Genomic DNA, 26,425 nt, shown 5'->3' with positions numbered 1-26,425 from the left:
TATATGTAAATAATCCTTTTCCTTCTCTATTGCACTTTTAGACACAGCAATTAGAGAGAAAGAAACAAATTCGGCGTCCATTACATTCCACAATATTTAAGAATAAACCTTTCGTTGTCGTTCGAGTTGTCCTGAAATTCTTATTACTATTATTACTTTATCTCAGACTACCCATCTCCAGAATGGACCATTATACATTTAAAAAAAACTCACCGCTCATAAAGGCCATATTGATCAATCCGGCCTGGTATGTGGTAAGTTGCAGTTCACACTTGGCCGCCGGCAACACATACGACATCAAACAATTCTGCACTCCTGTCGTGAAGAATGCGCACGCGCATGCACCTAGCGCGCTTCGACTGAAGTTTCCATAACCTAAAAATATCAAGCGCATATTAAAAAAAAAACAGATTTGAAATTGGAATAACCAGGACAATTCAGTTTAAAAATAGAATGAAGAGATAGTTTTCTGTAGTATCACAGATAACATCGATCTATGATCTATATAGAAGTATGAATTAATATGTAGTGAAAATAGGTGAAAAGAAATTAAAGTTATTAAAATCAAAGAAATAGAACGGTGTTCAAAATCACTAGACGACCGAGGCCGTCAAATCATGGTTAAAAAAAACTATTATTATTGTTACTGACTATACTAATGCTGTTGGACGGAGCTGGACTTGGCAGGTTTACTTAACTATAGGAGGCGAGTGCAAATGGCACTTCAAACCCACAGAAGGACTTATGGAGCGGCTGAAGGCCATCTCCTGCTTCACAGATACGAAAAGTTGTATCAGTGAAGCAGGAGATGGCCTTCAGCCGCTCCATAACTCCTAAAAGTGCCCTCAGACTAAAGAGTCTGAGGGCACCTTTAGGAGTTCGAACCTTGGACCGGGGATTGTATTATACCAACAAATTATACCCGACAAAGTTCTTTTGTTTACCTGATTCAACATCTAGTCACTTGTCTTATAATCGAGGTATATAATTTTTATTCAAACTCAAAAATCATTTATTCATGTAGGACATTTTAGCCGCTTATTAACGTCAAATTTTTTAATAGTAACAATTTATTTTATTTACCAAAATAGTTTCAATACAATCACAATAGCATTGATTACTACACTGTGCTGGGCCTGTCCTGTAGGAGCCAGAAAACGAATTATCATGTAAAAATTTTAAGTCTAAAAGTACAGACAATTTGCTAAGCGAAAATATCTTAAACTATCCAGCAAAACTAACATATATATTAACTACCACATATACCATATAAACTAACATATATAATAATATGTGGGGTGGCGAGTGAGTACGTGTGAGTGTAAGGAATCTGTGCGTGTCGGTGGTGATTTTCATATTATAACTATCTGTACCGGCAAACGTTGTTTTGCCTTAAAATAAAAAAAAAAATTAGGGGTGGACTACCCCTAACATTTAGGGGGATGAAAAATATATGATGGCCGATTCTCAGACCTACTTAATACGCTCACAAAATTTCATGAGAATCGGTCAAGCCGTTTCGGAGGAGTATGGAAACGAAAACTGTGACACGAGAATTTTATATATAAGATTGTTTCCCTACCATCCAGTTTAGTATATAGATCCAATTGAGAATTACTGACAAGAAACTCAATTGAATTACTTATTATTTCTTTTTAAATACCAGTTTATTTAGATATAGGTCTAACTCTATATCTATCGATCTATGTCTAACATTAAATGAAAATACCGTGTATGAACAACTATCGCTAAGCACGATCGTCATTCAAGTAATCGTTTAATAAGTAATAAGACTTGCTCAGTAAATATGATTTAACAGACGTTTTGAATTTATATAAGGGTAATTTAGTGTTTAATCATTAACATAATAATTTGATTTTTCTTAAACTAATCAATATCACCCATGCTCATTCTCTTGATATATTGACGTCTGTTTATATTACACATATGTATAAAAACAATAAAGGAAATAATCATTTTATTGTCAATATAAAACGCATATTGTAGCCTATTATTGTAGATAAGTAATAAACTCTGCGTGCAGTAAAGGAGGAGTTTCGTCACCATCGTGTGATATGGATCTAATAAAAGGGGATTATAAAAAGTACATATATATGTTTAAAATCTGACTATGCAATTTGTTGCTATATTAATAATAAGTAAAAATAATAATAATCTGAGGACAATTTACACAGCTCCATCTAGACCCGAGTCAAGCTAGCTAAAGCTTGTGTTATGGATACTAGATAACTAATACAAATACATAGATACATTTAATACATAGCAAATACCCAGACCGATACAAACAATCATACTCAGGAATACAAATGTTTGTGCCGTGCGAGGAATCGAACCCGCGACCATCTTCCGATGGCCGTAAGGCGGTGTGCTAAACCACTAGACCACCGAGGTTGTATATTATTTGTATTCTAAAACGAAACTGTACTTAATCCACATTATGTTTATTTAATACATCAATTTGTTGTTATTTTATTTGTATTTATATAAGAAACTGTACTGTTTAGGTCAACATTTGAAATTGTTATTTTTTTTTATAAATTTTACTTCTTCCATTGTTAACAATTTTTACAATTTCTCTTAACAATATATCTTTTTGCAAATAATTTACAATTTTTATTGTTTTACTTAAATTAAGCGATTTATTATTAATGAAGAGAAATTATCAGATTATTATTTTTTATTAGTAAAACAAAATTGACATTAGTGTAATAAAACAAATACAAATTCATTATTTTATTAAATAACTAGCTACTCGCCGCGGCTTCACCCGGGTGTTTATGTATTATATATATAAACCTTCCTCTAAAATCACTCTATCTATTTAAAAAAACCTCTTCAAAATCTGTTGCGTATTTTTAAAGATTTAATCATACATAAGGACGGACAGCCAGCGACCACGACCTTGTTTTATACTATGTAATGACTACATATACATAAACAATAAACAATACAAACAATGTAGAGTAGTTTAAAGAATATACTAGAGAAAAGAGTCATATTGATGTCAGTCGAAATTAAAACTAGTTAGGATCTAACAAGTATTAGATCGTAATGAACTTTCATTTCTTTTTTATAATACGAGTTTTATGAAATAATTAAAATATAATTTCTCAAAATCAAAACGGAAACTTCGTGAAAGTTCTTTAAAAGCTATTATGAACAAGAAAAAACATTTTTTTTATTTCGTAATTAAACTCTTCATTTTTTTTAATAATAACAATTCTATTAATCGACACAGAACCTTCGGGAACCTGTTATGAACAGGTAAAAAGTGTTTTTTTTTATTTCATAAAAAGCTCTATAATATTTTTTAATAATAATAATTCTCAAAATCAATACGGAATCCTCGTGAAACAATCTGTTAAAACAAAACACATGATATGAACAAGTTAAATAGTGTTTTTTTGATTTCATGAATAAGCTCTTAATTTTTTTTAATAATAACAATTCTCAAAATCAATACGGAATCCTCGTGAAACAATCTGTTAAAACAAAACACATGATATGAACAAGTTAAATAGTGTTTTTTTGATTTCATGAATAAGCTCTTAATTTTTTTTAATAATAACAATTCTCAAAATCAATGCGGAACCTTCGTGAAACAATTTATTAAAACATATGATATGAATAATTATGTTAGTGTTTTTTTTTATTTTGTAAAAAAGCTCTTAAATTTTTTTTAATCATGTATAATATCACAAAATCAATAAGGGACTAAAAAAACACCATTTAATTAATAGTGTTTTTTATTTTCACAAAAAAGTTCTTCGATTTATAAGAATATATATCATAATCAATATGGAACGTTAACGAAAGTTTTTTGGTATCTAACACATGATATGATTAAGCACGCGGTAACTTCTCGGTCGGTGAACTTTGACATCGCAGCTTTTAATTTCGTTCACCCTCGATTCACTGACAGTTCATAATTAAAGCTCGATTCATTCTACCATGTTATGCATTGTCCCAGAAAGTTAACATTCAATATGACGTCCTCGTTGGTCTAGTGGTTTAACATACCGCTTTGCTTCCGATGGTCGCGGGTTCGATTCCTCGCACGGTGTAAACATTTTATATTCATGAGTATGTCGGTCTGGTTGTCTTCTAGGCACATATTCTCTTTAAAAATAATAATAATAAATAACCCTGAATAACCCTTAGATATTTTTTTCATGTAAATACATACATATTATATATAGGAAACATGGACTATTATCACACTGCCATCTAGTCCACGGTAAGTAGAGCTTGTGTTATGGGTTAAACAACTGATACATAGATATATATATATTTTGTAAACAAATACATATTATACATAGAAAACACTCAAACCGACACAAACAATCATACTCATGAATACAAATGTTTGTGCCGTGCAAGGAATCGAACCCGCGACCATCGGACGTAAAGCGGCGTGCTAGACCGCTAGACCACCGAGGTCGTCAAATAAAGTTTAAAATACTTTAATTAAAATATTATATTAAAATATTGGTATTATCACAGATAACATATGTAATATTACATGTATTATAAACTCTTAATACAATCTTACTGTGATTATTTTTATTTATCAATACATTTTTTTATTTTTTTTATTTATTTATTCATTTATTTCAGGCAACTAGGCCCATATTATAAATACCTTATAGACTAACATACATATAATATAATATTTAAAAACTAATACAATAATATTGTCTGTGTGATCACGGCACTGAAGACGGCAATTTGCCACGGTAGCGCCGATACACCACACCTTTCGGCCAGTAGTCCTCTTTCATGAAGGTGGGCATATAAATCGTAGGATATTTAACATAGATACACAAGCCAGTTGTAACAAAAAACCTTTCTCAATGATTTATCGTCCTCTAACTATGAATTAATCTGTTATTAGCACCCTAATATCCTATTTTGAATGGCGTGCGTTGTTTGTATCTAGGTCACCATTGCGTGTGCAGCGCCCTCTATAATCAACAAGTATTGAAACATCAAAATAATGTGACGATTTTGTAATAATTAAATAAATAACCTAATTTGCTTTATATAGAATAGAATAGAAATCATTTATTTAAATAAACTTAATTTAAGCACTTTTGTATAGTCATAACAATTTGTTTTTTATCTACCACTCGTTCGGAAAGCTGTCTCATCACAAGAAGAACGAGCAAGAAACTTGTGTGTTGCTCTTTTAAATAATCCTTGTAAGTTTACATTTACAAGTCGAAATGTGTGAATACAAACTACCAACAAGCACTAATTTTTTGGGTCAAATATAAATATGCAATAAGATTAAATCAGTCGTAGTGATAAGAGCAGACCAGTCCCTACAAGTAGCACTCGTTTATATAAAACTAAGTCCCGCCCCGGCTTCGCACGGATATACATGTATTATATAAATCACTCTATCTATTCCTAAATACTGCATCAAAATTCGTCGTTCAAAAGCAAACGGACTGCGGAAACCGCTCCTAAGAATATCCTTCAATTCTTGTCCCTGACGGGTCTAGGTAGCGAACTCTGAAAGGGGCGAGCACAATAGATCTATATAGGCTACAGTTTTCTTTTTTATTTACTCTAATGCTATTGGCCGCATCTGGCTTTTACAGCTTCACCGGACGATAGGGGGCGAGTGCAGATGACACTCCAAACCCGCGGACTGAAGGCCTACTCCCGCCTGACGGATACGACTTAGTTTTAGGACACCGCTAGGGGTTCCAACCTCGGTTCAGGTTGTTGTTATTTCGATCCCCGTTTGAATAGACGGGGGATCGATCGGAAGGGTTACGCTACAGGTCCAAGCACCTAACATTAGCCCAAACCTACAAGCTATTCTCATTTTTAGATCATCATCATCATCATCGCAGCCCGGAAGACGTCCACTCCTGGACATAGGCCTCCCCCAAAGATCTCCACGACGATCGCTCCTGCGCCAAATCATCCAATGCCTTCCAGCGATCTTGACCAGATCGTCGGTCCACCTCGCTGGAGGTGTTCCCACGCTGCGTCTTCCGGTCCGTGGTCGCCACTCGAGGACTTTACTGCCCCAACGGCCATCTGTCCTACGAGCTATGTGCCCTGCCCATTGCAACTTCAGAGTCGCAATTCTTCGGGCTATGTCGGTCAGTCTGGTTCTTCTGCGGATCTCCTCATTTCTGATTCGATCACGCAGAGTAACTCCGAGCATAGCCCTCTCCATTGCCCTCTGAGTGACTCTGAGCTTGTTAATGGGGCCCATAGTTAGCGACCACGTCATTTTTAGATGGCGTTGTTGAATTATTCACGTGTTTTATTATTACTATACCGTCTTTAACTTGAAATTGAGTATGCAGCAAAAGTGTATACTTTCCATTAACGTCAGCAACATGTAACGGATATGATTTCAACTGAGAAATCAGCAAAATGCATCTCTCAAGTTACGTTGACGCAATGGAAAATAAAGTTATTAGTCCGAACAAACAGGTTATCGACGTATCAAGATTTTTTTTACTAATATTATAAACGTGTAAGGTTGTGAGTAAGTATGGATGTTTGTTACTCTTTCACGCAAAAACTACTGAATGGATTTTGATGAAACTCTACAGTGATATAGCTTATACATAAGAATTATATATAGGATATAGCTTATTTTAAAATTTAACCAGTGAAACCGTAGGCACAGCTAGTAAACAATAAATTAAGTAGCGACACCTCATATATAACACAAGTACAATCATTGCAGTTTTCAGCAATAGAGTGAAAAAGGTAGTAAGTATTTACTATTAACTCAAATAAATTTCACGCGAGTGAAATCGCGGGCACAGCTAGTAAGATCTTTATATATATAGGTTGTTGCAAATTATGTAACTTGTAATATAAATACTTTAGTCCGACCCTGGCCATCACATATAAAGATTATATATAGGGTGTTACAAATTATATAACTCGTAATACAAATACTTTATTTCAACGTTGTTCGTCATGTATAAAGATTATATATGGATTTTGATGAAACTCTAATATAGTAATATACATGCTTTTTCACATGAAATCAGAATCTTTATATATATAGTTGTTGCAAATTATGTAACTTGTAATATAAATACTTTAGTCCGACCCTGCGATAAAGATTATATATAGGGTGTTACTTATATATATAGATAAATTATATAACTCGTAATACAAATCGGGCACAGCTAGTAAGATCTTTATACATATAGGTTGTTGCAAATTATGTAACTTGTAATATAAATACTTTAGTCCGACCCTGACCATCACGTATAAAGATCTTTATATATAGGGTGTTATAAATTATATAACTCGTAATACAAAAACTTGAGTCCAAACCGGGCCATCACTTATTAAGATCTTTACATATAGGGTGTTACAAATTATATATCTTGTAATATAAATACTTTAGTCCGACCCTGGCAATCACTTATAAAGATTATATATAGGATGTTACAAATTCTATAACTCGTAATACAAACACTTGAGTAAACGAAGTCCCAATCAATGGCCAGTGTTATCAAAAACACCCTTTGATATTGAACTTGGTCATAACATTTTGAAAACTAAAGCAATGGATACAATAACGTGTTGGGTGACAGATTGTAGAATTTGTTAGTATTATATTTATATGGGGATGAATATATGTACCCCTTTTTGAAATAACTTTTTGCATCAAATACATAGTGTATGTATTTTTTTTATTCAATGGCGGTCTCGGTGGTCTAGCCGTTTAGCATACCGCCTTACTTCCGAAGGTCGCGGGTTCAATCCCTCGCACGGTATTCAGGAGTATAATTATTTGTATCAGTCTGGGTGTTCTAGCTTCGCAACTAGGAATATTCTAAGCACGTCTCGCTGCCTACTGTATCGTAATGAGTGATAGTTAATACCAAAAACTATCTGAAACCCTGGACAGTTCTTTGTGTTTCATCCAGCTCGAAGGACCAATAAATAAGTCCGAGGTTGATAGTAATAAAAATACTTTGTAAAAATACTGCTTTCTTGATATATGATAGCGTAGCGGCTTTTGTATTGATTGCCGCATGCATCCTTATGTAAAGTGCGAATACTGTAACTACCATATAGTAATTTTTGTAGCTGTGACGTGGTCGTGTGGAATGAGTAGTCATGCTCACTAAAATGTCCAGACATGTGGCGGCGTGGTGGGCCGGGTCTTTGGGCTCCCTAAAATATGGTCGAGCGCAGTGATGGCTGGCTCATCCGTCATACTCGTGAACGAGTGCTGCTTGTAGGGACTGGTCTGCTCTTATCACTACGACTGATTTAATCTTATTGCATATTTATATTTGACCCAAAAATTTGTGCTTGTTGGTAGTTTGTATTCACACGTTTCGACTTGTAAATGTAAACTTACAAGGATTATTTAAAAGAGCAACACACAAGTTTCTTGCTCGTTCTTCTTGTGATGAGACAGCTTTCCGAACGAGTGGTAGATAAAAAACAAATTGTTATGACTATTCAAAAGTGCTTAAATTAAGTTTATTTGAATAAATGATTTTCTATTCTATTCTATTTGATTAACAGTAAAATTTCCGTGAATTTTCCGCCATATTTGATTCAAGAACACATATTTTCTTTTTATAACTATGTAGCAACAGTATTGTCATATACAGCCTAAACCAGTGCTGGGCAAATTACGGACCGCGGACCAACTCCGGCCCTCGAAAGTAAATAATCCGGCCCGTTGAGGGTCTATCGACATGGATAGTATATGGGCCACTATAATTACGTTCTAACGGGCGAGAAGTATAAAGTAGATTCTACTTAGTAGACTAATAGGTGCCTAATCTATAAATTACATGTATGAAAGATGTACATAGTCGGAACATAGAAGCAAACATACAGACAAAATTGGGATTTATGTTTTATAGAATAGAATAGAAAATCATTTATTCAATTAAACTTAATTTAAGCACTTTTGAATAGTCATAGTTATCATTCTTTTAATCTATCGCTCATTCGGAAAGTCTCAATACAAGAGGAACGAGCAAGAAACTTGCGTGTTGCTGTTTTAAATAACCATTGTAATTTTACATTTCCAATTCAAACGTGCGAATACAAACCACCAACTAGCACAAATTTATTAGCTTCAGATATTAAGTACACAATAGGATTAAAACAGTCGTAGTGATTAAAGCAGATCAGTCCCTACAAGCAGCACTCGTTCACGAGTATGACGTATGAGTCAGCCATCACATTAATATTACGATTAAAATCTTTAAATATAAAATATATAATAAATTACCTACTACAATTACAAATCTCTGTTTAGAATGGTACAAAGACAAATTAATGAAATGGCTGATAAATAAGTGTTTTACTCAGTGAAAAATTATTTTACATGCAAAATTGATAACATTATATATTTTTTTATTAATAACTATAAATATTAACATTAATTAATTAATGTAGATATTTAAATATCTTGTTGCACGCGAACGCGGCAGCGGCAACGGACGCGTTTAGCCCGTTCTAGTGGTTCTATTGTCTTTAAAATTATTTAAAACGTTGATTTATTAATTTAAAGTTATCAGAATGATCCTTTAATCGAGACATTATAACCTACAATTAAATATTCATTTTGTAGTGCAGTTTGAATCCGGTAAACATTTTAAATAACATTTAATTGTGTAACTAAGAAGTGACGGCAACTGTTTGAGTGTCTTCAATGGGTACAAAGGTCAGTTGTAAACTGGATGTGAATCATATTAACTATTGAACAAAGTGGCAGTTAACCGGTTCTACGCAGCTATATGGTAGTTAATTTCAAAAATTGATTGTATGAAACGTTGGCCTAGTGGTTATTCTCAGTAATTATTTGTGGACGGATGTGCGATCAAACCCTGACCACAATATTTTTTTTTTTTTTTTTATGATCACGTAATATATTTTGAGCAATATTATCATACAACATGCAGTGTGCCGGCTGTTTGAGGGCAATTAAGGACCGAAAATATTTATTGTGTGAGGGATGCAATCAGTTTTATGATCTGGACTGTGCAAATGTATCCGAACAGCGTTTTTATAATACATTAGTTGATGAACATAGGAGAAATTGGAGATGTGTATTATGTGTAAGTAAGAAGCCCAAGAGCGATAACACTAATACACCAGCTCGTGCTGCTTTTCAAGCAGTCACAACTCAACGAGGAGGAGCTGTGAGGAGTCCGCTATTTTGATGTTTCTATGTCGGAGCAACCATCTATTATGGATATTCATAATGATACAGCTCAAAATGAAACTGTGGAAATGTCAGACATGCAGTCATTGGCCTTAGAAATGCGGCTATTTAGAACTGAGATGATAGAAGAGATGCGAGCTACTAGAGCACAGATGGCGGTGTTAAATGAAACTTTGGCTAAAATATCGAGCAGAGTCATTAAATGTGAAGAGCGTATGGATAAGCTCCAGGAGCGTCTGAGTGGTATGGAACATAGTATAGAAAATGGTGCAACGGAGGGCAATAACAAGTCATTGAGGCGTCTATGACAGAGTTGAGATTGGAACTGAACGACCGAGATCAGGAGTTGCTATTAAATGATGTAGAGATTGCATGCATTCCGGAACAGAAAGTTGAGAGCCTTCCTCATATTGTCACTACTCTAGCAAATAAATTGGGAGTTCAATTGACAGATCAAGATGTAGTAAGTGCCACACGCGTAGGATATGTATCATCGTCCTCTCAAGTAGGTGAGCACAGGCCGCGTCCCATAGTGGTGCGTTTGTCTCGGCGCATCGTTCGAGATCGGTTATTGCAAGCTGCGCGTGTACGAAGGGGTGCCACTACTGAGGGCTTGGATATACCCGAACCATCCCGGCGGTTTTATGTTAATGAGAGATTAACCAAAAACAATAGACTGCTGTTCCGTCGAGCACGCGATCTGGGCAACCAGATGAACTGGAGATACGTGTGGACAAGGGACGGCAGGATATATGTGCGCCAGTTCCAAAATAAAGATGCTCCACGGTTTCGCATAAGGACAGAAGATGACATTGCACGGATTTTTGGTCAGGATGTTGTTTGTCCCTCAGCATAATTATTAACATCTATGTAGCTTCTTTTCCAGTAATTATGTATGGTACTGATTATAAACCATATTTAAAGTTATATTTTTGTATGTACTTTTTCTTTCAGTTTTGTTCTAAATTATTTCATCTAAGCATTATAGTAATTGTTTTAATTTATATACCTAATGAATTTTTTGCAATAATATTTATTCTTTTACCTTTCTTTTTGATAAACCTTTATTATTTTGTTTGTATGTCAACATCCTCTAAATCATATGTATGTTTTACTGTTTTGTATATGTACTTTTTCAGTAAGTTTTGTACTCTTTTATTTGGTCTAATTATCAAATCCATTGATTTAATTTTTGCCCTTAATGAATTTTTCTATGTTATATTACCTAAATTACCAAGTTACTATTTTTATTATCATCTAAACTCTATAACAAAAAGTACCAATCCTCTTAGAGTAATTGTTGATAGATTAAATATTTTATTTAGCTTCATAATTGTTTTTGGTGGTTCTATGTATATATGTTCTGAGCATAAATGTTTGAGATGTGTATTATGTGCCCCAGGGTTTCAATTCAAATCGAGTGTACATTTTGATTCTCTAATCATAATAGATTTATTTACTATCTTATATCTACAGTACATTTGGATTATGTATGTTTACTTATATAATGTGTACTTTCTAATATTATTCATTATTTTATTTAGCCTTGGGATCAATTCATGTAGCCTGGTATTTTTATTATATTATATTAGCTTTCAATTCTAAAACAAAATATCTTAAGTTAGGTCTTTATAATGCTGGATCTCTAAACACGGGTCACGATGATTTTCTGATAGCGATGAATCGATTTGAACCTGACATAATAGCTATAAATGAAACGTGGTTGCCGGAAGGACAAGAGGCACGTGCGCCAGTAGCACCCGGCTATCGACTGCGCAACAAACCGCGCCCAAGACACATTTGTGGTGGTAGAGGTGGTGGTGTTGCGTTCTACTTCAAAAGAGATGTACGAGTACGCTTCTTGAAACATCCCGAAAATAACATCGAACAAATGTGGCTATCGATACGAGTAAATGGTCATCGCATAATCATAGGAACAGCATACAGACCACAGTGGCTGAAAATAGATACATTCATTGATGCGTTAACTGAATCTGTTTCCCACTTTTCTAACTTCAAGTACATGGTTTTGCTGGGAGATTTCAATGTAAATATGCTGGATAAATCTAGTATTGGCTTCGTGAAAATTGATCAATTTCTGAGGTATCTTAATTTGGAACAGGTAGTAAAAGACCCTACGCACACTTCGGTGAGTTCTGAAACACTTATCGATCTTGTGTGTACTAATTGTAAAATTCGTGACGTAACTGTGGACAATATTACCGGATCCCTGGGTCATTCAATGGTAAATATTAGTTTAAATTTAAAGAAAACGAAAGTACTGCCAAGTTTTGTTACATATAGACCTATGAACAAAATAAATAATGATCAATTTAACAGGGATCTTATAGTACTGAATTGGGAATCAGTATCAAAAATGTCATCAGTTAATTCCATGGTAGATAAATTCAACTTCTTATTGTTGTCTCTATTTGATCAACATGCGCCATTGGTTACAACGAAATTTAAACACGCTACACCACTACCATGGATTACTGATGTGATTAAATTAATGATTCAACTGCGTAATAAAGCTCATAATAAATATCGCAAATCAGGATCTGAAACGCATAAGAATTATTACAAAGAACTGAAGAAATTAGTCTCAAAAAGTATCGAAAGTGAGAAACGAGCCTATTACAATCATTTTGTTAATTTGAATGTTAATAGTGGTAAAAAATTTTGGAAAAATATAAAAGAGAAAATTATTACTGATTCAGATAAAAATGAATGCCTATCAAATAAGTTTAAGGACCCTAATTTAATTAATAACCACTTTTTAGATGTGCCTGGTCCTGATTCTGTTCCCATATCTAATTTGTCATATTTTGAAAATTTTAGGTCCACGTCAAATTCATTTATTTTGCGCCCTGTAAGTGAAAACGACGTGCTTAGGTACATAAACACAGTTAAGTCTAATTGTATAGGCAGTGATGGTATAACTCGAGACATGATTTTGTTTACTCTCCCACATACCCTACCTATTATTACTGCCATAGTTAATGAATCAATTTTAAAAGGCATAGTTCCCGATCAATGGAAGATAGCACTAATTACACCCATATCCAAGGTTACCCAACCAAATGATTTAAAGGATCTCAGACCTATAAATATTTTACCGTTTTTGTCCAAGATCTTAGAAAAAGCCGTAAATGAACAGTTACTTGAATATGTTGAAGCGAGCAACATACTTCCAAGTTTACAGTCGGGTTTCCGGAAGGGACGTGGTACTATAACAGCATTATTGGATGTTACTGACAATTTATTAATTGAGCAGGATGGAGGAAGAGGCTCATTACTGACCCTTCTGGATTTCTCTCGTGCATTTGAAAGTTTAAATATTCCTTTACTTCTCTCGAAAATGTCTTATTATGGATTTGAGTCACAAACAGTGCATTGGTTTCATAGTTATTTAAGTAATCGTTATCAAATTGTTAAACTCTTAAAGGATGATGGGTGTCATTTATTGTCGGATCCTGGATCAGTTAAAAGAGGCGTTCCACAGGGATCAATACTTGGTCCGCTTTTGTTTATTTTATACAGCGCTGATCTATCAAACGTAATAAGGAATTGCCAATACCATTGTTATGCAGATGACGTTCAGCTGTACATTTCTGAACGTCCTGATAAGCTTAACGTAGCGGTACAGGCTTTAAATGAAGATCTAGATCGAATTGCTCATTGGTCAATTAATAATGCTCTAGTCCTTAACCCATCTAAATCTAAATTCATGGTCATTGGCTCAAAAAACCAGAAAGAAGCCATTCTAAGTAGAAGTCCCTCCGTGAAGATACTTGGAACTGATCTTGTACGTGTTGATGAGGCAAAAAATCTGGGTATTATTTTTGATAGCCAGTTGCGATTCGAGCGTCATGTATTAAATGTAGTCCGAGACTGTTTCTACCGTTTAAAAATATTATATAAAGTACGTAATTATCTCACAGAGAGAGTAAGAATATTATTATGTGAGTCCCTTATTCTCTCTAAGTTCAATTACGGTGATCTAGTATATGGTCCTCGCCTTGTATGTAATTCTCGGAATATAATGCAACGCGTACAAAATGCTTGTGGCCGCTTCTGTTTTGACATACCTCCACGTACTCATGTCTCTCCATTTCTAAATAATGCATCAATTCTTAACATGGAATCACGAAGGCGGTTGCATCTCGCAGTACTGATGTTTGATATAATGACATTTAAAAATCCAGAATACTTATATAATAAATTAAAATTTTCATCTTTTGAAAGTCATTATGTCGGCGTCCCTAGATCAGCACGGGTTCCTTTAGCAATGTATTCTCACCGAACTGTTGCTTTTACGGGAAGTTTCCGCTACCAGGCGACTAAATGCTGGAATAATATCCCTCCACCTATAAGAGCCATTACTTCAAAACAGGTATTTAAGAAAAAGATAAAACTTTTTCTACTAGACAATTCCTAGCATTTATATATTATTATTATTTTTTGAAAGCCTTTGGTCGCTTAGGTAATGGTCTGCGTCAACAGTTATTTGTATTTGAATTGATATTGATATTGATACATTTTGATTTATTTATTTTATTATTTTTTTCTTCTATTATTTTTATTAAGAATTAGTTTAATTTAAATTTTGGTAACATTAAGATTGTTGAGTGAATATGTCGCTGCACGCGATCGCACCACCACTGGGCTGCTACTGAAAATCAGTGTTTTGCTCGCTGAGCAAATTGTTCACTGAGTAGCTCAACCCTTTCGTATCCCTGTGGCACCTAATATAATATATATTAATGTTTATTTTATGTTTTTTATTTTATGTGGAAGTTAAAGTATTATGTGTTGTATTTTTTTTTTTTTTTTTATAATTATTTACTATTCTTATGTGTTATTTGAATTTTGTTTGTACTATCTTTGTTATCGGGATACGAATAAAGATTTTTATCTATCTATCTATCTATCTTGTTAAGTTATTTCATTAAAGTCAGCCGAGCATCAATTATGTGTAATGATATCCTCTGAACCACACGATACAGACTTACATGTCTAGTGTGTGGTTCGCCTTATTGTGTATTAAATGTAAAAGTGTTTTATTGGCCAATAAAGTTTATTATTATTATTATTATTAAATATACACGATATAGGCATAGCCTAGTATGGGGTTATAGTTACAATGTTACTTAAGTTACATTTTATGAAATAAATGTTATTCTATTCTATTCTAAATGTATTTGTGGGTATTCGTAATGTAATGACATCATTTTATATTAAATTGAATATGATTTAATTTGAATATTTGCATAAGGGGTAAGGGGTGCATATCATGTACTTTTATTAGTTAAAAAGATCAGAAACTACCATGTGGTAAGCAAATAAATTATTATTATTATTAAAACAAAATGAAAAACGCATTTTTTTCTATAATTCTGGCCCTCTAGAATTTCTAAAATTTTGTGGCCCGTTAAAAAATTTTGCCCACTACTGGCCTAAATAATATCGTCATGATAATATGAGACGTTTCATACACAATATTTACAGGACTTCTGTTAACCATTACTCATCCCACTCACCCCTTCCAGCCAGTACTGTGTACTAGGGATGTTATGGATATAAAAGTTCGGATACGGATACGTTTCAGATATAGGAATGATTATTATACCGGATACGGATACATATATAGATATGAAATTATTTAGGATCATCCGTTAGTTTCGGATAATTTCGGTTACGGATATTAATTTTTTAAGTAAAATACAAATAGCTAATAAAATGGTTATATAACGTGTCTCAATTAGGCTCCGCCCCTGTCCGATATTATCCGAAACTTTTATTTCGGATTCAGTTACGGTTACGAATATTTTTTTGTATCGGATATCCGATCGTTTACGGTTGCGGAGCTGCCTAACATCCCTGCTGTGTCCTACAATTACGGTATTTAGATCACTCAATAACTACGTGATGTTTTATCGATAACACAAACGACATCAGTTATTTCTATTCGTGATATAAGTATGTGTATTATTAATCTATAATTGAAGACCTCGGTGGTCTAGCGGTTTGATACACCGCTCTACTTCCATAGGTCGCGGGTTCAATTCCTCGGACTGTGCAAACATTTATATTCATATGATTGTTTGTATCGGTCTGGGTGTTTTCTATGTATATATTTATGTATATATAATTTATTATTGGTCCGACAATTTCTTTTATAGATTAAAGAATGAAAGCTTTTGTTTTAATTGTCGTTTAAAGGTCAAAAGTATCTTTATATAAAAAAAATGTATTTTATTCATATCCTTTCAGCCCTTATTCGAGAAAAGTTAACAGGAACAGAGAAACTTATAATAATAGTATGGATACATCGATGAGTATCATTGTCTTGTGGTTATCAACCCTGTTTATAGACAAGAGAGATCGTCAGTTCAAATCAGGCAGATACGAAAAATTTTGTGAAATGTCAGCATTTTAACTACGGTTGCTTGCTTGCTTGCCGACATCGTAGTATAAAAAAACCAATTGGAAGTTATAATTGTTATATGTACATACCAGCCAAATCCAAAGCGGTTTCATAGTCCACGACTTCTTGTGTTTGTGTGTCCTGTGATTCATTATTGGCACTCCTTTGCGTGGCTGCAAGATAAAGAATGAAATGTATTATTTTTTTATTTAGAACCAATAAGTTCCTTGGATATCGGACAGTAGGTCTAAAGCCTCTGGGAAAAGTATGGGCAAACAAGGATTTTCCCGTTCAAAAAGAAGAAAGTAATTACGCAGGTTTCTGGGACTAGTGAATTTTACCGCCGGGCCACTTAACGCTATATGTCAGTTTTTTTGCTATCTTTTCTTCCCGGATGTCAATTTCCAGGCTTTTTACTTGTTTAATGACAATTCTAATATATCTATATTGTTCAAAATCTACCCTGTACCATCGTAAGCACAGATTATTATATTAGAGTCCGTTAGTTTGTGTTCCCGCGGTTTCTGTTCCCCTCCCTTACCAACAGTACTGAACTGACCGTACAGCGGCCATGACGCGCGCGCATTTGTTGTGAATTAAAATAAATTAGAACTGTGTTAAACCTACTGTGAAACCTACTATGAAACTGGAAAGCTAGCGAAGATATCTTCGAGACCCTGAAGCCCAAGAAATCCGCAGAACCATACAGGTACGAGACAGACGTTTCCACACATATTTTTCCCTATATTCTCCCTAACATTTTGGTAGCAGAGAGTAAAGTATTTAAATGTAGAGATGTAGAGTGTCTTAAATGTAATGGATTAAGAGACCGTATTAGGCACATTGATGTAAGTAGAAAAAGTATAATCCATCACATTTAAACTAAGTAATGTTGATAAGTAACAGTTGATATGTAACGTGCAACTGATCGGAACGAGAGTAAATTATATTTACTGCTGTATATCTGTAATCCACTGAATATCTCCATCAGATCTTTAATAATATTTTTCTCCGATATATATTCCCAGCAAATGCTGTTTTGACGTATAAATTAATATTGCTATTAAAAATAGGGGTTGATAACAGAACGGATAACACAAATTCTGCTTAGCTTATGACTAGATGGCGCTATGTGAATTATTTAAGCTAAATGATTTTTGACGAGTATTTCAACGGATCATCGAAGTTACTAGTGACCATAGAGCTGATAGCTACTTTGCCCAGAGGGTAAGTATGGCCATTCAAAGAGGCAACGCTGCCAGTATCTTGGGTACGCTGCCTCGATGTGCCGCGTTGGATTACAATGATTATTTTTTTGTAATTGTTTCTTAATATGCCTATTTGCTTATAAATAAATAACCCTGTACAATTAACACAGCGCCATCTAGTCCCACGGTAAGCAGAGCTTGTGTTATGGGTACAAGACAACTGTTTTTTTTTGTAAATACATATATAATCATAGCAAACACCCAGACCTATACAAACAAGGATACTCATGAATACAAATATTTCTACCGTGCGAGGAATCGAACCCGAGACCATCGGAATTCGTATTTGTGAGTTGAAGTGGCAGTGAATTGGTCATATCTGTCGCAGAACCGATGCTCGTTATCGAAGACGTGTTCTGGAATGGAAACCGTGAATTGACAAACGTAGTGTAGGACGCCCCGCAGCTGGGTGGAGAGACAACATAGGTAGGGTTAATAACTGGAAGAGATGGGCTGAAAATTGTGCCCAATGCCGTGTCTTGGGAGAGGTACAGGTTTTCCAGTAGTGGACTGCAGTAGGCTTATGGTGATGATGACCATAGGAAGTAAAGCGGTGTGATAAACCATTGACCACCAAGGCCCTCAATTGTCTTATATTAATAAAATAAGTATAATAATAATAATAATCTCAAGATAATTCACACAGCGCCATCTAGTCCCAAGTTAAGCTAGCTAAAGCTTGTGTTACGGGTACTAGATAACTGATACATATACATAGATAATTTTTTTTCGTAAATATATACATATTATACATAGAAAACACCCAGACCGATACAAACATGATCATACAAATGTGCCGTGCGAGGAATCGAACCCGCGACCATCGGACGTAAAGCGGTGTGCTAGACCGCTAGACCACCGAGGTCGTATAGCTAGTAAGTATAGTTGTAATATATTACAACTTATAATAATAATATGTTATGATTTTGTATGAATATAACTAACGAAACAGCAATAATTATAATAAAAATCAAAACATCAAACATACGAATAGAATTTAGTAGTGAGTTGTCAATATGTAATAATTAAAAAAAAATTACGATAATTTCAGTTCACACTTTAATAAATAACCTTGTTATTTCCAGTTAATTGTTCTCAAAATTTGTTTTAAATTTAACTATGACAGTGAATCACAGTTGTCTTTGTCCAACTCAATAGGAATAATTATCTTTCTAATGATTGTAGTGTTTTAACATTGTTTTTAAATTACATATATTGCTTGTTTGTTATATGCACTTGTATTAGAACTATAATACTAATAAATGATACAATCTTCACGACTATAATCCAAGATGAGGTGGACAGAGTGGACATAGATCAGAACGTAATACTTGACAAGTCGAAGTTTCGCTATGTCATCACTACATAGTATAAAACAAAGTCGCTGTCGCCGTCTGTCCGTCCCTGTGTATGCTTAAATCTTTAAAACTACGCAATGGATTTTGAAGCGGTTTTTTTAATAGATAGAGTGATTCAAGAGGAAGGTATGTAGAATATATGTACACCCGTGCGAATCCAGGGCGAGTAGCTGATAATCTAATATAACAAGGGAAAAGGGTTGGTATTAATGTGGACTGATGGTCATCAGTCCATCAGTCCAGCTCCGCGTGGAGATCAATGACCCCATTGCAGGTTGATCTCCACGCGGAGCCCACTGAAAACCATCGTGATAATTTCCTAGTGAATTTGTCACGATAGACTAACTGACCTGAACTCATGTTCATCTTATGATCCTCCACTGGTGCCCCGTCAGTGTAAACCGTTAACGTAGAAAGGTGCACCATTCCATTATTATCCATTTAAAAAAATGTAATGTGATAACCGCGGTAGTCTAGTTGTTCAGCACATCGCTTTAATTCCAATGGTCGCAATTTCGATTCCTCGCCCGGTACAAAAATTTGTATTCATAAGTATGATTGTTTGGGTAGCTCTGGGTGTTTTCTATCTATATTATAAATGTATTTAATTATAACTATTCATTAAAACTAATTCTAATACTAATCTCCAGAGATAGAGAAAGAAAAAGCTGTTATACATATAGTTAGTGTCTAGTTGAAATAAATAAACAAGTAAACTTTTAAAAGAAATCCTATCTTGAATTTCCGAAACTACTTAAAAATACTTTAATTTAAAAAAGTGAAAATTTTACAGTTATTCGGTATTTACGTTTTACATTAAACTTAATAATAGTTTAAAATCTTTGATATAATAAATGAATATAGCTGATGTCTTTAAAAATAATCTGCATGAATCCATATACTCAGTAAAAAAATATAGTTATGTATAGAGGTGCTATATTATATTTTCCCGCCATAATTTATGTTTGGAATGCACTAAACTGGTAACTACTACGTTTTAACAAATTTACACCAAATAGTTTTTAATTTTGTATTCAAATATTGAAAATATCGTAATAAAGAACGTACCTATTATGTTACAAAAATAAAATAATATTATGTAAAATTAGACATCTATTTAATTAATTAATATTAAATTATTTTAAAAAAGATATCACACTAGAAATTAATAAATTAAAAAACAAAAATAAAATAAAAAGAATATAAACTTACGAGAGCTAATCCTTGGTGTCACTTTACAAACCATTTTTTCAATCACTAGTTTTATTTTTAATATTCACTACACCATGGAATTCGCGTTCGAAGTTCGAATTTTAAAATTCCCGCCAACCAGGGTTGATGTCGCTGACCGCGCGCCACGATGTCAGAGGCGCACTGCCCGGAATGGCCGTGGCATTGTCAACCACAGCGCTTAGTACGCATAGAGGCGGCACCCATGTTTTATGTATCCCCATAATTCTTAAGTACACATGTAATACTCATACTACTGCTAAATAGGAATGGTTGTCAGTCTGTTCAAGTCTATATATATATTTTTTTAATGTTTAAATGTATTTATTTTTTATTGTAAAATGGCTTGGTAGTCGATTTATAGACGTATGTTTGAATTTGGCCTCACCTACACTAAGTGGGTCAATTTATATTTCAGACTGACTGTTCGGCGATGGTAATACCGATACCCAAACACATGGTATAACCACAGATAACATAATATATAGATTTATATAAACGTACTAATTCATATAAACCAAGTAACTAAATTTCCAATGTAATAGAGGACCTGTATATTTTGTTGTTGTTGTTGTTGTTGTGATGACAACAACATAGTCTAAAACAAAGTCGCTGTCGCTGTCTGTCCGTCCCTACGATTGCTTAAATCCTTAAAACTACGCAACGGATTTTGAAACGGTTTTTTTAATAGATAGAGTGATTCTAGAGGAAGGTTTAAGGGAAGGAAAGTTTTTATAATACATGTACACCCGGGCGAAGCCGGGGCCAGTAGCTAGTATAATATATGAGGTTGGCCTCATGATACAAACTATATTAATTCCATTTATTAGGTCATTTAAACATTTCTGAAAAGGTAACAAACATAACTGACAGATAGAAACACTTTCTATTTGTAATAATAGTACTTCTTCCAGTCTGTCTATCCTATTAGTGTACTGGCGTGAAGATACGAATGCGTATTTAGAAAAGTTTAACCCTAGAAAGCCTAACAATCATTAACCCGATCTATAGATCAGCTCAGCCAACCTGTCAAGTTAATTGCAATGAGCTTTCACTTCCTGCGAAACACGTGATACTTGTAATGGTGTCATTTCACCACTATTGGCGCGGCATACAATTATATGTTAAGCGTTCTTATTTACCATTGCTTAAGGATTTAATTGTTACTTTTGTCCCGTAAGTAGTGGACCAACGGGTTACGGGGGGTAGTGAGACCTTATATATTATCTAACAAAAATACTAAAATTTATAGTCTTAGGTCTTGTAGTTATTAAGTTATGCTTTGTTTTAAAAATGTGGTGAAAATATCATCCATGTAAGATAAATATTAAATTTTACCATATTTGTTTTTTTTTATTTTATTGTTGTATTTTGTTCAAGGTAGTTAAGAATACATATTTTATTATAGCCCTTTATTCTGATTTTTTATTTAAAGTTTTTTTCTTGCTTTGTATACTATATCTAGTTCTAGGCCATCTGCTTGCTTCCAAGCATCTTAAGCCTTCTATAATCTTTTCCATTCTGTTCTGTCTTGTGTGATCCTGGTCCATAGCTACCCTGCTGTTCTAACTATTTCATCCTTCCATCTTCTATTTGGTCTATGTCCTTATCTTGGGTATTAAGTAGTTATAACCTTGCTCCATTTATTCTCTCCACGTGATGTGTGGCCAACCCAGCGCCATTTTAGCTGTCTAGTTTTAAGAATACATAAGCCTTCCTAATTAAAATGATATTCAAGTATATTGAACAACAATAATAAAATTAGTACATAAACTAGATGCAAATTTACGTTTAAATATTTTCTAACTGAAATTTGAACAAAGCTGGTGAAAAATAACGTAACCTTTTGAAACTTAATTTAAAAAATATCTACATCTCATACTTATTCTAAGAAGGTATAATTCTAACGTACAGAGTAAGATTTTTCTTATTCCATTCATGGGATATCATGGAATATTTTCAGTAAAGTAAAAATACGATTTTTGTAAAATCCTTTTATTAATTTTTTATTACAGGATATGATCAAAATGTCTTCCTCTTGCCCTTATGCATAATCAACACCTTCTTAGAAAGTTTCTGCGTAAACTTCTACAAGCCCGTTCATTGTTTTTTACTATTTCAGCAACATTTCTTGTAACTCTCTTTCATGGGAAATATTTTTCTCATAAACTGCTTCTTTGAAATAATCTCATAAAAAATAATCCAAAGGATCCAAATCCCTCTGGATTTGTGGAGGCCGTTCTAGAAATTTGTAACTCTATAACCACCGAAGCAATGCCAAATAGAAAACCTAATAAATAGGTATTATAATTCCCCGAAATAAAATTCTGCATGGATTGACGGGCAAATTGCGGCAACATTACAACAATGGGCTATTTTTGTCGTGTCAAATGTAATAGGTCGGTACGTGACTTGATACGTTCATTTTCATATTAAAATTAGCTGTCCCGGCAAATGTTGTTTTGCCTTAAAATAAAAAAAAAAATTGTGGTAGACTTCCCCTAACATTTAGGGGTATGATAAATAGATGTTGGCCGATTCTCAGACCTACTCATTACGCTCACAAAATTTCATGAGAATCGGTCAAGCCATTTCGGAGGAGTATGGGAACGAAAATTGTCACACGAGAATTTTATATATAAGATTAAAACTAATTTGACATTAAAATGTATGCATATACAGTTCACTTTAATTTTTATTATTATACATGCATTTTTTATGCTATACATAGACACCTATAAAAGTTGTATGTTGGGGGGAAGGAAATTAATTGTTAGTAATGTAGACTTATGACCCCATTGTTAGGTTGACCTCCACGCGGTTCCCCTTGGAAACCATCTTGATAAATTCCTGGTGAAGTTACCACGATGGGCTAAGTGAGCTGACCTCATGCTCATCTTATCATACTTCACTGGTACCCCGCCAGCGTAAACCGTTAGCACAGACGAGTGAAACATATCATCTATTTATTAAAAACAAAAAATCTTTAAACGCGAAAAAGCTAACTTTAATAATAAATACAGTTGAGGTATCTAAATTACAATGGCCTGAGCCGAGGTTATAACTCCTAGCGGTGCCCTCAGATAAAGTGCCAACGTATCCGTCAGTTGGCCTTCAGCCGCTCCATAAGTCCTTCCAAGGGTTTGGCGTGCCATCTGCACTCGTCACCTATCGTCCGGTGAACCTGTAAAGTCCACCTACCGATAACAGCATTAGAATAGTCCGAAAAAAAAAGGAATCTGTATATTGAACTGGATGGTAGGTAAAATGTATTTATTACGAAAAATTTTATAGTCAATTTAAAACAAAAATGTAAATTTTAATAAAATAGAAATAAACTTAATTTTAAGCACTTTTGAATACATCATGTAATGGGAAATACAACAGAAAAAGCTGTTAATATCGTATTACTTTCTAATAGAGCGGAAATCGCGAAATTACTAAAACAAATATCCGAAGATTTTCCTAATTTATTTCTATCCAATAAACACACGGAAAAAACAAAACCACTTTCGGAAGCGAAGCAAATGTATCAATTGCTAGATTTTAATAAAAAATAGACTCTGTTTTGTAGACGTTTAGAATTAATTAGGTTTAAATGTTTGGTTAATTAGTAGGTATTGGATTTTAGAAGATGGGCGAGCAAAAAATGCAGTGATCTTCCGTGGTGGCTGCACCTGGAAATAGATTTTTTGTGGTTAGGATGAAGATGAAGTCGGCTGAAGTCATGGCGAATGAATGAGAAATATATTCAAATTCAAATTAAAAAAACAATCTAAATATCTAATAACTAAATAACTCAAAGGTGACTGACTGGGTTACATAGAAGTTCACACGGTTTCTTAACGTTTTTGAAAACATCTCATTTATCAAAGATAAGGTAGGATTCTAATGGTAGAAAAATTCAAATCAGTCTAGTAGTTTCAGAGCTTATTACAGCCTAGTGCAAATAATCAAATCTTTATAATAATAATCCCAGGACAATTCACACAGCGCCATCTAGACCCAAGTTAATTAGGTACTATTATTGTAAGAAAGAAAGATTTGTTTCGATTTCATTTCATTTAGAAGTTCTCAAAATAACGTGTTTACTCTCGTGGTAGTCAGAATACAATAGTTAAGAAGAAGTAAGCGTAATAATAGAAAAAAATAACGACTATGCATTAGGTAATCTATTTGCAGATTATTATTACATTGTTTGGGAAACCTTCGATTATATTTATATTTGTCCCAAAAAAATTATTGCTGGTTGGTAGTTTGTATTCACACGTTTCGACTTGTAAATGTAAACTTACAAGGATTATTTAAAAGAACACACAAGTTTCTTGCTCGTTCTTCTTGTGATGAGACAGCTTTCCGAACGAGTGATAGATAAAAAACAAATTGTTATGACTATTCAAAAGTGCTTAAATTAAGTTTATTTGAATAAATGATTTCTGTTCTATTCAAGCGATTTGACCGGCTTATTACACATCGGCTTCCAGACTTTGGCAACTGTTGAAGTTTATCAAAATCACTTTAATGTTTGTAATGACATCTATAGGTGTATACAAACTATAGGTGTGGGAAATTTCATATCCCTCCATCCGCGCCATTTTTGTAGAAGGGATACAAAGATTTTGCTTAGTGTTTTAGTTTATAGATAACTTGCTGACCGACGCAACTTTGTCGCGCACTTACTTGTCATTTGTCATCACATATTTCGCCAAATTTGCATAATATCTATTTAAATTATAGACTATACGTTATTCTAATGTACAAACTATATCACTGTGAAGTTTCATGAAAATCCGTTTAGTATTTTCTACGTGATAGAGTAACAAACATGTAAGTGTAAATGTGAGTATGGAACTCACAAACTCTCGCGTGAATAAAAATATGTGAAAGAATATGTATAGTATGTGTATATGTATATGTATAGTATATATAGTAAGAATATTCTTACTATATATACTATACTTACATAATGATAACACATATGTGTTATCATTATGTAATATTCTGTTATCTGTGGTTATCATATAAGTAGTGAGTCTGTTAATCGAGCTATAAATGCAGGAAAACCCGAGTACGGAAGCTTGTATTAAAGATAAATATAACTATAAGAAATTGGTGTAACTCAAGTAAGTTTATGCATACAGTATCAGAGTACATACAAGTCGATGTATTGCGGCCGGATCGTGTACATTTGGACCGTAAATCAAAAACCGTACGTGAATGGCGCGCCTCTGTTGTGGATAGAGACAGTTGTCAACAAAAGTGTTTTAAATTAAAAATAAAATATTCTTCAAATAGAATAGAATAAGAATAGAATAGAATAGAAAATCATTTATTCAAATAAACTTACATATTATACATTGAAGCACTTTTGAATAGTCATTACATTTTTTTTGGGTGTACATGTATTTTACATATAAACCTTCCTCTAGAATCACTATCTATTAAAAAACCGCTTCAAAATCCTTTGCGTAGTTTTAAAGATTTAAGCATATATAGGGACGGACAGACAGCGGCAGCGACATTGTTATATACTGTGCAATTATTATTTATTATATCATCCTCCAATATACATCACAGTATCATCACACAACACCCATTGTTACCTCTTTGTCTACTACAATAAAGTATTATATATATTTTTTTATCATTTTATACATAATTGTATTTTCTGTGAGAGGACCAATAAAGAGTTTCATTCATTCATTCATTCATTCATTCATTCACTCCCACATTAAATAAAATATCATCCATTAAAAAAAGATGTTTTATTCTACAGAAGTAAATTTTCCAATTTTTGTTTTCTTGTTCTATTCGAGCTGTATATAGTAAACAGTTTTGTAAGTAACTGTACATTAGAAACATTCAAAGAAACAAAAGTAAAAGAAAAACCGACAGTATAGCCTGTTTGTGATCCGCGCCCACATCCAAT

The 26,425-nt window shown here is 33.7% G+C and overlaps 1 protein-coding gene across 1 annotated transcript in view; it reads right to left on the bottom strand.

The window, feature by feature from the left end:
* LOC131848615 (synaptic vesicle glycoprotein 2B-like) overlaps positions 1-20,629 on the bottom strand; it is a 31,959-nt gene extending 11,330 nt beyond the window's left edge. The window contains exons 1-3 of the mRNA XM_059198534.1: positions 20,479-20,629; positions 16,730-16,813; positions 214-375 (exon numbers count right to left, since the gene is read on the bottom strand). Of these exons, the coding sequence (XP_059054517.1) occupies positions 214-375; positions 16,730-16,813; positions 20,479-20,512 (280 nt within the window). The 5' untranslated portion in view covers positions 20,513-20,629. The remainder of the gene's footprint in view (positions 1-213; positions 376-16,729; positions 16,814-20,478) is intronic.
* Positions 20,630-26,425: the final 5,796 nt, after the last annotated feature.

The sequence above is a fragment of the Achroia grisella genome, unplaced genomic scaffold, assembly GCF_030625045.1.
Source record: "Achroia grisella isolate CSIRO2021 unplaced genomic scaffold, CSIRO_AGI_Agris_v1 utg567, whole genome shotgun sequence".
NCBI classification, from domain to species: domain Eukaryota; kingdom Metazoa; phylum Arthropoda; class Insecta; order Lepidoptera; family Pyralidae; genus Achroia; species Achroia grisella.
This window is presented reverse-complemented; position numbering and strand designations above follow the sequence as displayed.